We start from the raw sequence: 12,275 nt of genomic DNA on the forward strand, positions 1-12,275 counted from the left end.
TAGTTAAGTTGTATTCCTGCATCGTTCAGAAAAAAATATTTGCAAATTTCAGATTTTTAACTGGGATTTTGGAAGAGCAATTGTTTTGCATATTTAAAATAAAAATTCTCCAGCCAAATCTCTTAATGCGAAATTCAGTTCTGTATAGCAGAGGTCCCCAACCTTTTGAGCACCAGGGACCGGTTATGTGGAGAGAGGCTTTTCCACGGAGTGGAGGGAACACGATTTTGTATACTGCCTGCATCCCACGGATGGGGCTTTGTTTGTTTGTGCGGACTGGTTGCTGACATGCCGCGGCCCGGTACTGGTCCACAGACCCGGGGTTGGAGACCCCTGCAGTATAGGTTGCTGTTATTTGGGGGCATTGAAAGATAGAGTGATTTTAATGTTAGTCATTCATTCTCCTGCCTAACCAACAGAGTTCTCTCAGTTTTCTCTAAGAGGCTCGGCACAGATAATCCTCATGCTTTATAATGCCAACTTGAACAGTGAAGATGTAGATTGTACACATATTTCAGGACTAGGTGAACTGGTGATATTTGTTAAGAGTTTTGAAGAGTTCTATGAGTGCCGCGTAACAGAGTGAGCGCCTGTTACTCATCCCAGCTTCTGCCAACCTAGCAGTTCGAAAGCACGTAAAAATGCAAGTAGAAAAATAGGGACCACTACAGTGGGAAGGTAACAGCGTTCCGTGCACCTTTGGCGTCTAGTCATGCCGGCCACATGACTACAGAGATGTCCTCGGACAAGCGCTGGCTCTTTGGCTTTGAAACAGAGATGAGCACCGGCCCCTAGAGTCGGAAACGACTAGCACGCATGTGCGGGGGAACCTTTACCTTTAAGAGTTCTAACTAAGAACTTTTCAATGGGCAGTTTTAAAACAAAATAAATTGTAATGTTCTTCGACAAAATCCTTCAGGAAAAACATCCACATTTTATTACACAACAAGCAATTCAAGTTTCGGTGGTACTCACTTTAGGCCCTGGGCTTCCTTCTTCTCCCTTTTGTCCCTGAAATGGGGAGCAAAAGACATTTTCAGTAAAGAAGGCAATTTCACACAATGGACAACTATGGAATTACTGCAAATGAGAGTGACTGTGGTCTAGCATATGGAGGGCTGAACTACGATCCAGAAAATGTGGTTTGATTGAAAAGTCACTGTTGATTCACTTGATTGACTTCTGATTTATTACCTTCATTTCATTTGGTCTATTAAAACATCTCAACTACCCTGGCCCACCTAATGAGAAGAGAGGACTCTTTGGAAAAGACCCTGGTGTTTTGAAAGATTGAAGGCAAAAGGAGAAGGGTCAGAGGAGATGGTTAGATAGTGGCATTGATGCAATGAACATGAATTTGGGCAAACTCTGGGAGACAACAGAGGACAGTGGGGCCTGGCATGCTATAGTCCATGGAGTCGCAAAAAGTCAGACACAACTTAGCAACCGAACAAAAACTCGGTCTATTCTCCTTTTATGAATGATCTCTCTCATGAATGAATAGAGCCTATTTACATGAATTAAAAGCTATAAATAATCATCACCATTACAACAAACATTTGAAGTATGTGTGATCACTTACAGATACTGAAGAAATATCACTGTCACTTTAAATTAACCAAGTGGAAACAGACACCATGCATGTCCATTTTAAGGAATAAAAGTCTATTTTCAGCAGCAGCAGTCCTGCTACCTGATGCTTTCTGTAGAACTTCATATACAGGTTATTTATATCATAATTCGGTATGTCTAGTTTAATAAAAAAAAAACAGCTAGGGGTGACATAATACCAGTGTTCCAAAATCTCAGGGGTTGCCACAAAGAAGAGGAGGTCAAGCTATTCTCCAAAGCACCTGAGGGCAGGTCAAGAAGCAACGGATGGAAACTAATCAAGGAGAGAAGCAACCTGGAACTAAGGAGAAACTTCCTGACTGTTAGAACAATTAACTAGTGGAACAACCTGCCTCCAGAAGTGGTGAATGCTCAAACACTGGAAGTTTTTAAGAAGAGACTGGACAGCCATTTGTCTGAAATGATAGGGTTTCCTGCCTGAACAGGGAGTTGGACTAGATGACCTTCAAGGTCCCTTCCAACTTTATTATTGTTGTTGTTGTTATCTTTAGGATCCAAGGGCTAGAAGCTTTCAAAGAAATAATTCTAAAAATTCCTAAAATCATAGGGAATTAGAAGGAGTGGTATATGAACTGAATGTCCTACTCACTTGTGGTCCTGGGAAACCTTCTAATCCAGGGCGACCATCTAATCCTGGCAAGCCAGGATATCCCTGTGGGAAGAAAAAAAAAGTCCTGGTTTTCATCACAGCTTAACAATTCAACTCCCATTAAAATACATTTAAGGCTGGGCATGCTTCAAAAAAAGGAAAGCACAGTGTACGGATAACCTTGAAGGATGAGGGGGAAAGATGCTGCCTAGGAAACAATCAGACATTTGAGGGAGGAGCCCCCACTACATTAACAGTCAGAGAAAGAAAGTTAAGAAGGACCTGCCCCGAATGGATCAAGCTGTTAAAAATGGCAGCAGGAAGTCTGTACTTCCAGACTTCCAAAATTCTGTTAATGGAGCCTTATAGTAAAGTAGAATTACGGTAGTTTATCTAGTTGCGTTTCCTGTCAGATTTTCCTGGGAGAGCAAGCATGACTTCACTCCTATTAATTTAAAGCAGCCAGATTTATTTCAGACTTCCATGTAAGCATGAAAAAAGGGTGAGCCTACCACGGTATCCTTCCAGATTGGCTTCAGGATGGGCACTGTTTTGAGGTTGTTCTTTTTTTGTGGCTGGTTCTAGTGAGTGTTGTGGAGGGGGAAGTCTATCCCAGACTCCTATAAGGTGGTTCAGGTCTCTCACTGCTCCTCCTTAATATTAATATTAATAGAGCCTTGGTGGAGCAGTGGGCTAATGCCTCCTTAAGTAACACCAGCTGCCTGCAATTAGTGCAGGTTCGCATCCCACCAGGCTCAAGGTTGACTCAGCCTTCCATCCTTCAGAGGTAGGTAAAATGAGGACCCAGATTGTTGGTGGCAATAAGCTGACTTTGCAATAATGCCGCTTGGGGGGTGTATGAAAGCCCTAATAAGCAGGCATATACATAGAATGAAGGCTACTGCTAAGCTTGTAAGCCGCCCTGAGTCTTCGGAGAAGGGCGGGATATAAATGGAATTAAAATAAAAATAAATACATAAATAAAATCTACATGAAACTGCTGGGTGAGGTCATTCGACAGAACTAATTGCAGTATCATCACTATGATGATGACAAGCAATTGTAAAACTCTAGCCCAGTCCAGGCCGGCAATGACATTCATGTGCTGACCCAATATCTGGACAATGTGAAAGTCTGGCTGGGGAGGAGCAGGCTTCAACTGAACTCCAGCAAGATAGAATGGCTTTGGGATTTTGGAGCCTCTGGACCTCATGATGCCTTATCTTTGACTCTGGATAGGATAGCACAAATTCTTCTTGGGTGCCAACTCTCCCCATTAATGGATGTGAGGCATTCATTCCTGCCTAAGGCTACCGTTGAAGGATATCTGTAAGTTACAGCCAATCTAGAATGGGTCAGGTTATTTGCAGGGCTGCCCCTCCCTAAGGATATCTGCCCATTGCACCAGGTCAGATGGGGGGGGCATGCTCCAGGTCCTTCCCTTAGATCAGGGGTGTCAAACTCAATTTCATTGAGGGCCGCATCAGCATTGCGGTTGCCCTCAGGGGGCCGGGTGGGTATGGCCTGGGTGGGCGTGGCCTACTGGGTGGGCGTGGCTAGAGTGCGTATGGCCTACTGGGTGGGCGTGGCCAGCTCTACATCGTTCGCATCAAGGGTGCCTATGGGGGGGCCTGGGCAGGAGTGGGACAGATCTGAGGGTCTCTGGCAGAAGGAGGGTCTCTGGGCCAGGGCCAAGGCAGTGGGGGCCGTTCCCTCACTGTTTCCAGGATGGCTTCACGGGCCGCATGAAACCACTTCGCAGGCCGGATCCGGCCCCCGGGCCTTGTGTTTGACATGTCTGCCTTAGATGCTGTCATCTAGGATGACCTAGGGAGCAGGCCTTCTCGGCAGTGGCACCTCCCCCCTGAGAATTGGCAGTTCCCCCACCCTCCTAGCCTTCTGGAAGGTGTTAAAAAACTGGTTCTTCTTCCAAGTGTTGAGATTGTGTGAGGCTGCAGCTCACTAACTCTAATTGCTTACGTATTGGGGAGCGTGGTTTACGGTGCCAGGAGTTATTTTGTTTGGATGCCAGTTGCACTGCTTTTTTTTTTAATAGGTTATTGTTGCTACTATGAGCTTCCCAGTGTTATGGCACATAACGTGGGTGACCAAACAAGCCAAACATACATACATACAAACAAACAAATATCCTTAAGTCTGTACCTTTTTTTTCTTAAATTTGGCCAACTAAGACCGGCAACCAAACAAATAACCTTAAACCAGTATCCTTTTTTATTTATATTTTGTGCCATATCTTGTGAAATAGCAAGTTGCTTTCATGAATAGTAGAGATGAACAATGCTCATGTATGTGCAAGGTCTGAAATCCTTCTGTTGTGATTCAGGGTCAGCCTGTGGGGTCGGCAGTTGGGTCGGACGATTCAGAGGAGGAGGAGGGGGGTGTTGGAGAGGTTGCTGAGGGTGTTGGAGAGCTTGCTGATGAGAGCCCTCAGCCAGGCCCCTCCCACCTGGTTACGACGCAGACCCAGCTGTGTGAGCCTGACAGCGTGGATGAAGATGACCCACAGCTGGCCCTGTTCAAGGACGCCCGACGCAGGAGGCAGTCAATCAGGAGTAAACAGAGGAAGGCAATGGGGCACCTCAGAAGGAGGCAGAGAGAAGCCACGCCCTGAACTGTTTAAAAGGGGAATGCGTGGGAGGGCTGGTTTGCTGAAGGCAACCGTTTGAATAGCTCCTGTTTCTTGGTTCGTGTCTTGTTTGTTTTTGTATCAATAAATTTGGCAGGCTTAATTCCAGCCTCTTGCCTTCTTGTAAAAGGGGTTGTCCCTGCCTTATCTGCAGGGCCGGTAGTAGGCTGGTACAGAACAGCTTCTTTGCTCTAGGTCCTTTTTTATCTGTGTACAGCCCTAATTTTTTTAATAGTATATGAATAAAACATTTTTTGCTAGCATCGAGGAAGGTAAATATAATTTTTTTAATCAACCATCTTGACATGAACTTACCTTTTCGCCTGGCAAACCTGGGAGACCAATGATGCCCTCATCTCCCTAGGATTAAAAAAAAGAGAGAGAGAGAGATGGACTTTTTTTTTTTACAAACACTACTTAATACACATGGAAATATCTTTTTTGCAGGGGACACATGAATCAGGGTGACAACATGTCATAGGATCTAAATAAAACACAGAAAGATATGCCATTTGCATATCTACCTATCTTGCTTTCGGACTGTGGGAACAACAAATGGTCCAACAGCTATTCCTGATTTATGGTGAGTGCACAGGATCACTCCCTATCATAAAGAGCTAAGTCTCTTTAATAAGACCAGGAAGGAACCTCCCCATGACTCCTCTATCAATTACTTGTGCAAAATACAACATATATGTACCCACTCTATCAGAGCAGTTTCTGAATATAACAGCACAATCAGCAATACTGCTCCAGCTTGGTAGACCTTATTTTTCTCAATGTGAATTTGAATAGGCTAATGAAAAAAAATAGCATTAAAGTGTATTCTAAGGACAGGAAACCTTTTAGAATCAGTGGGCACCAGAAGGCTTGAGAGAGCAGCTCATGGACACTCCGACAGAATGGCTGTCACCTTGGTCATGGTCATTCATAAAATGCCCCTTATCATTTGCAGAGACAATTCCAAATTAAAATAGACAAAGCCACCTTACTAAACTATCTACATTTCAGGTAGTGAAGCAAAAGCATCCAAAATTTTAAAATCCAGACCTTGGGTCCTGGAGGCCCCGGAAGTCCTGGGAGTCCTGGAAGCCCCTGTAAATAGAAAGAAGTTACAGCTAAATTCAGTCAGTCTTCATCTGCTTGCATATCCATATTCCCATCCACGAAAAGGAATATAAAGTGGATTACCGGAGGACCTTCTGGCCCACGAGTTCCAGGACCACCAGAAACAAAGGGGAATCCTGAGCCCTCCATGTCGACCTAAAAAGTAATAGAAGTTATTAGTCAACCAGTATATTATCATGTACGAGTCTTCTTTGAATGTCATTTTGTTAAGACAGTGTCTCTTTCCCACCCCAACAAATTATAAGGTATGTTTGTCCCCTTTGTAACAAAATAAAGATGGGATATAAAAAAAATTAAAAAAATACAATGGTACAATTGTACAGTTCAATGAAGGAGAATATTTGTAGCTCAGGGTTGAAATGAAGGCTCCTTGGTGCTCTCTGAGCTTGCTTGCTGGCACTGATTATGTTATTTTAGAGTTAGGGTAATGAAACCTCTGCAAGAAAAAAAGGAAGCTCAGAGAGCAGCAGGGACCCCTCAATTGTACAATGTGTGTGTGTGTGTGTGTGTGTGTGTGTGTGTGTGTGTGTGTGTGTGTGATACAGCAGGGGTCTCCAACCTTGGCAATTTAAAGACTTGTGAACTTCAACTTGGATGGTTGAGGAATTCTGAGATTTGAACTCCACAAGTCTTAAAGTTGCCAAGGTTGGAGCCCTCTGCTACAAGGTATATAACATAAATACTGTTCAACCCCATTTTCTGCTCGCTCAATGACATGTGATGTCATCAATGTCACAGTCTTCCTTTTTGTGATGGTCATCATCATTTATAGCCTTTCTCTCCTCTATAGCAGCCTTTGCTGCCAAAAAGACTTGTCTTTTGTCCTTGGTCTTCCAACCTACATTGATTCCCTCTAACAGATCAAAGTTTTTCATATTGAAGGAATAAAAAGATGAAGGGACAGATTTGTCTTTCCTGAGCTCTGAGCATGGGTAGTAATCCCCTCATTTTTAAAGAATTTTCCAACAATAAACCATTCTGCAGAATGTCTTCCTCTCTCAATAAACCACTGCCTTAATCTTTTCTAGTCTTCATCCTTCTATTTCAGAAGCAAATAGACTCAAACAACCTTGTCCATTACAATGGAGGGAGGGAGGCCTTCCCTCTGTTGCACCATGTGGATGGGACAAAGAAGCAGAAGAATCAAACTCTGATTTTACTATAGATAAGGGTTGTATTTTATACTTAGCAGTTATTGGAATTCCTTCTTAAAAGTTGGTTAACCTGGTTCTTGCAATAAACTTAATTATCCAACAACTGCACCCATGAATGATTGCTTGCCCAACAAGAACTTAGCAAAGAGCCTTGCTGACATTCTCCCTGTATTTCTTTGACTTTATCTGTCTTCTCACTCTGTATGGGATCTCAAAGTGTTATAGATTTGGTCAGCTTCTACTATTTCCCTGTGAACTACCAAGGGCATTGATGGTTCAGTAATAGCAATAACATGTAATAAATAGATCAGACTAGAAATTGCAGTGCTCTTCAGCATTTTGCATCTTGTTCTAAACCATACTCAAATGTTTGGTACTCACAAATTCTGCCGCAATGCCCGGCCCAGGGGGCCCTGGCAATCCACGGGGTCCCATTGGCCCAGGAAGGCCGGCCAGACCAGGTTCACCTGGTACTCCTGGCAATCCTGGCACTCCTGGGTTGCCCTGAAAAAACATTGAAAATTAAGATAATTCTATTTCTCGCAAGGAATAAAGTATTCAGAGCCATGCAACGTCAAAATAAAAAGATAGGAATGCATACATCCAGGACTCACAGAGTTCTGATTATAGATTTATCATCTGGTTTGGATTACATATGCATGCCTGCACTTATATGTCTGTATACACAACCATGGAGTGCTCTCTGAGCCTGGTGATTTGCTTGCAGATGTATACAGATCCCTAATTACATCATACATCTCTTATCACATCATATCAAGCAAGATATTCACAGGACAAAATGTTCCTCTGCAAGCGTTAAGCTAGGTATATTTGTTTCAACCAAATCCCAGAATGCCATCTACATCAGACGTGTCAAACACAAGGCCCGGGGGCCGGATCCGGCCCGCAACGTGGTTTCATGTGGCCCACGAAGCCATCCTGGAAACAGTGAGGGAATGGCCCCCACTGCCTTGGCCCTGGCCCAGAGACCCTCCTTCTGCCAGAGACCCTCAGATCTGTCCCACTCCTGCCCAGGCCCCCATAGGCACCCTTGATGCGAACGATGTAGAGCTGGCCACGCCCACCCAGTAGGCCATACGCACTCTAGCCACGCCCACCCAGTAGGCCATGCCCACCCTGGCCATACCCACCCTTGAGGGCAACTGCAATGCTGATGCGGCCCTCAATGAAATTGAGTTTGACACCCCTGATCTATATTATACAGAATGGGTAGAGTCAGCTAAGAGGGGAGATGGGTGTCATAAAAAATAAAATAAATGGATAAGATTTTGCTGCACTTATTACCACACATTGCTTTGAGATTCAACAAATGTGCAAGATTATACACATTTTGACTACCTGCTCGAAACTGAAGAACACAGTTGACATTTTTGGTGCGACATCACATCTTATGTGATTGTGTTACTGTGCTTATGGATTGTTGTGGAACCTCAGGAAAATAAGCATCTTGCATAAGCAAAATGAGTAGGGGGGACATTTGACAACATATGTTGACTTAGAAATTATGTTCATACCCTTGTATTGCAATACAGAATGAGCATGCTGAAAAAGGAAAGTAGCTGCAACAAATACAACCCACGTCATCAAATACAACCCTTTTTATATTTGATAAACTTCTGCTCTTAGCTTTTAAAATTGTTAATTAAAAAACACCTTTCTCTCAAATGTCAGTCTCAGTTTTATTAATTCAAATCCAGACAGATTATCGTCATGTGTTGGACCGCACCTCCTATTATGGCCAACTATGGGCCACTTTACTTGGGGCTGATAGAATTTGAAGCCCACCAATTTAAAACAAGTTAAAATAGGACTCAGCAAATTAATGGAAGACCAAATGATTAGTACCTTTCAGGTCTGATGGCTGTTTATTACATTCTGAACCACAGTCAGCATATTTAAACAGCACCTGTTAGGGAGCATCATAGCCATTGTCTTCGCTGCAGGTTCAGAATGTTTTCTGGTTAGTCACTGCTTTAGGAAATGGATTAGATAGGTTTCTGGCCTCATCCAGCAGGGCTCCCATTATGTTCTGCATGTTGTGTTTGATGGTGGAAATTTAACTAATCTTGTAGCAGGTCATATGATTAAGTGGCTGGTACATGAATCTATAAATTATGCCACTTCTTAGAATGATAACAATGGAATGTTACATTAAGTTGTAAACCTTCAGGAGAAATTTCTGTTGTGAAGGAGTTGAAAATTTAGGCCAAAATTTTCTTATTCGAAGCCAAGCTGGCTGCTACCTCTTCAAACTTGTTAGATGGAAACTATGCTATTTATTGGATTTATCAAAGGAAGATATGGAGGAGTAAAAGATCCAGCAAGAAAACCTAGGAAGACTTAATACTGAGCACTTGTTAGATATGATCAAAGATGACCAGGGGACTGGAGGGTAAAACATATAAGGAACAGTTGCTGGAATTGGGTATGTCTAGTAGTTTAATGAAGAGAAGGGTGAGGGGTGACATGATAGCAGTGTTCCAATATCTCGGGCTGCCATAAAGAGGAGGGACTCAAGCTATTCTCCAAAGCACCTGAAGGCAGGACAAGAAGCAACGGATGGAAACTAACCAAAGAGAGAAGCAACCTAGAACTAAGGAGAAATTTCCTGACAGTTAGAACAATTAATCAGTGGAACAACCTGCCTCCAGAAGCTGTGAATGCTCCAACACTGAAAGTTTTTAAGAAGAGACTGGACAGCCATTGGTCTGAAATGGTATAGGGTTTCCTGCCTGAGCAGGGGGTTGGACTAGATGACCTCCAAGGTCCCTTCCAACTTTTATTATTAGTATTAGTATTATTAATATTCAATACTAGATTCTGCATTAGAAACTGCAGTAACTTAGAAATGAACATTTTAAAGAATTATATACAGCGCAAAGAGGAAATTATGTACAGTGCAAAGAGGAAGAAATCAAGAGGTGAGAAATGTTAGCAAAAGCAGATGGCTTTATGAACAGAGGCTATTAATCAAATGAAATGTGTGTACTTTATAACATATAATGGCATGAGGACTGGAATCCGGAAGAGGGTTAAAAGTAGAACCCCACCTATATTTGCTAAAGGAAAATGTTGATATAAAAGAAATTCCACCTTTAACTATCAGGTGGGGCAGTAATGGAAGACATTTCAGCCAAAATACCAAATGCAGATAATTACGTCCACATCTCTCAGTGGGTTAATCAGATTTTTCTGGGTTAATAATGTGTTATATTACTGCTTTTTGGCATAATACCATTTTCTGGCACATATCTTCAGCACAGAGGATAAAGGGGGAAAAAAGAGTTTTATAAAGTTAATAGCGACTGAAGAAGTCCCCAAATATAGCATATTTTAAAACCAGACCAAGGTGCTTTCATGGCGGGAGAAACTATCTTCTTAAAAATGTATCACATCATATGTAACTTTGTAAAATAACATTATGTTCTCCTGGATGGCAATCTCGGAACACGCTTGCACTACAGACCTGTTTTGCTACCCTGAACTAAGAAGGAAGAAAATGTCATTTCTCTATAAGCACAATATTGTATTCTCAGCACCTGCAACTAGAACATTTACAGCGCCTTACGAGCCCTGGGCTCTTTGAAAGGGAGCATGAGCTGTAAATACCTTTCCTTCCATAGAACACTGGGATATCTTTGAAATGGGATTGATAAGATCAGTTATACATAGCAAACACAAATGCTTGCCTTAACTGCTCTTGAAATGCTAAGTGGTTTATTGACCTAGTTAGTAGTTGAATCCTATCCTAGGATAATTTGGGAAATTCCTGTATCTCCACCCACCCATCCCCACCACCAAGAAGAAGAGATTGACAAACCAGTTTCATACTGTCGCCAAGAAAAGTACATGAACATATTCACAAAATCACCAACACCGCAACCTGAATTAGTGAAATCGTTACCCTTTTTAAACACTTGCACTTGAAAACTTAGTATATACATCAAAAAAAGTCTTAGAGTGTTGTAATGTTACCAAACTAGAATCAACATATGGACTAGTAACTATTTCTTTAGAAAACAAGTTACTGTACCTTTGGTCCAGGCGCTCCAGGGAAGCCCACTTCGCCTGATTCTCCCTGGAAACAGGAAAGGAAAAGACCAGTGAATTTACATCCAAGTGTTGAAGGACACCTTGATGAAGCAGGGAGTGGCGGAGGAAGTCCGGTTTCGCTGGCTGGTCCTCCTCATCGTGTACCCTGGTGACCCTGAGCATCGTTGAAGAGGAAGGATACATACCGGTCCTCCTTTTTCTCCAGGTTCACCAGGGATGCCATCTTTTCCTGGAGGCCCAGATGGGCCCTGGAAAATAGTAAGGAAAACTTTTCCTCAGTTAAATGTTCAGAGATTATCCTGTGCAGGCTTCTGTGTGACATTTACGCTTTGAAAATGTGAACGTCTACATCCACAGAGAGGAGTAAAGGCTGGATTTTCTTACCGCCATTAACCTGCCTGTGTTTGTTTGTTTATTTTTCTTTATTAGTTTTACAGAAACTTAAGGCAACATACATGGTTCCCCCACAATAAAGCCTGTAAGGAAAGTATGGATTATTGAGAGAATGTTTGATGGATGCCATAGTCACCCAGTGAGCTTCCACGGCTGAGGGTGCATTTGAACCCTGTTTTGGTCCAACACTTTAACTACTAGGCCATACAAGCCAAATCCAACCCTCATTTCCTCACACTTCCCAAATTCTACTAATATGCCAGTGAGACGAGTTCGTCATTAACATCCAGGATTCAGCATGATAACCACAGCTAGCAAAGGGGCATGCGAGCCTCCTCCCACTGCACATGCACTAACACAACAGAAAACCTGCTTACCATGACAGAGTGAGGCACTGGGTAGCTTTTGGTGACAGTTAACATGATTTACTCACCGGAGGTCCTGCTATTCCAGTGTTGCCATTTCTCCCTGGAATTCCAGGGAGGCCTGGGGGTCCTGGAAAGTCAGTGCCATTCGTCCCAAATCTTCCAGGTTGTCCTGGTAAACCAGGTACACCAGGAGGGCCTGGAGGCCCAGGTGGTCCTCTGGGACCCTGAAACACAATAAATATAATGCATGTTCTAACCCAAAGGTCTCCAAACTTGGCAAATTTAAGACT

The 12,275-nt window shown here is 42.9% G+C and overlaps 1 protein-coding gene across 4 annotated transcripts in view; it reads right to left on the reverse strand.

The window, feature by feature from the left end:
• Positions 1-12,275, reverse strand: part of COL18A1 (collagen type XVIII alpha 1 chain) — a 186,716-nt gene that overhangs the window by 25,880 nt on the left and 148,561 nt on the right. For all 4 annotated transcript variants that reach the window (XM_083361720.1, XM_083361719.1, XM_083361718.1 and 1 more), the window contains 9 exons: positions 12,051-12,209; positions 11,410-11,472; positions 11,205-11,249; positions 7,532-7,654; positions 6,060-6,131; positions 5,919-5,963; positions 5,184-5,228; positions 2,222-2,284; positions 976-1,011 (listed from right to left, as the gene is read on the reverse strand). In XM_083361720.1, coding sequence (XP_083217846.1) covers positions 976-1,011; positions 2,222-2,284; positions 5,184-5,228; positions 5,919-5,963; positions 6,060-6,131; positions 7,532-7,654; positions 11,205-11,249; positions 11,410-11,472; positions 12,051-12,209 — 651 coding nt within the window. The remainder of the gene's footprint in view (positions 1-975; positions 1,012-2,221; positions 2,285-5,183; positions 5,229-5,918; positions 5,964-6,059; positions 6,132-7,531; positions 7,655-11,204; positions 11,250-11,409; positions 11,473-12,050; positions 12,210-12,275) is intronic.

This window comes from Vipera ursinii (genome assembly GCF_947247035.1).
Source record: "Vipera ursinii genome assembly, chromosome: 1".
Taxonomy (NCBI): Eukaryota; Metazoa; Chordata; class Lepidosauria; order Squamata; family Viperidae; genus Vipera; species Vipera ursinii.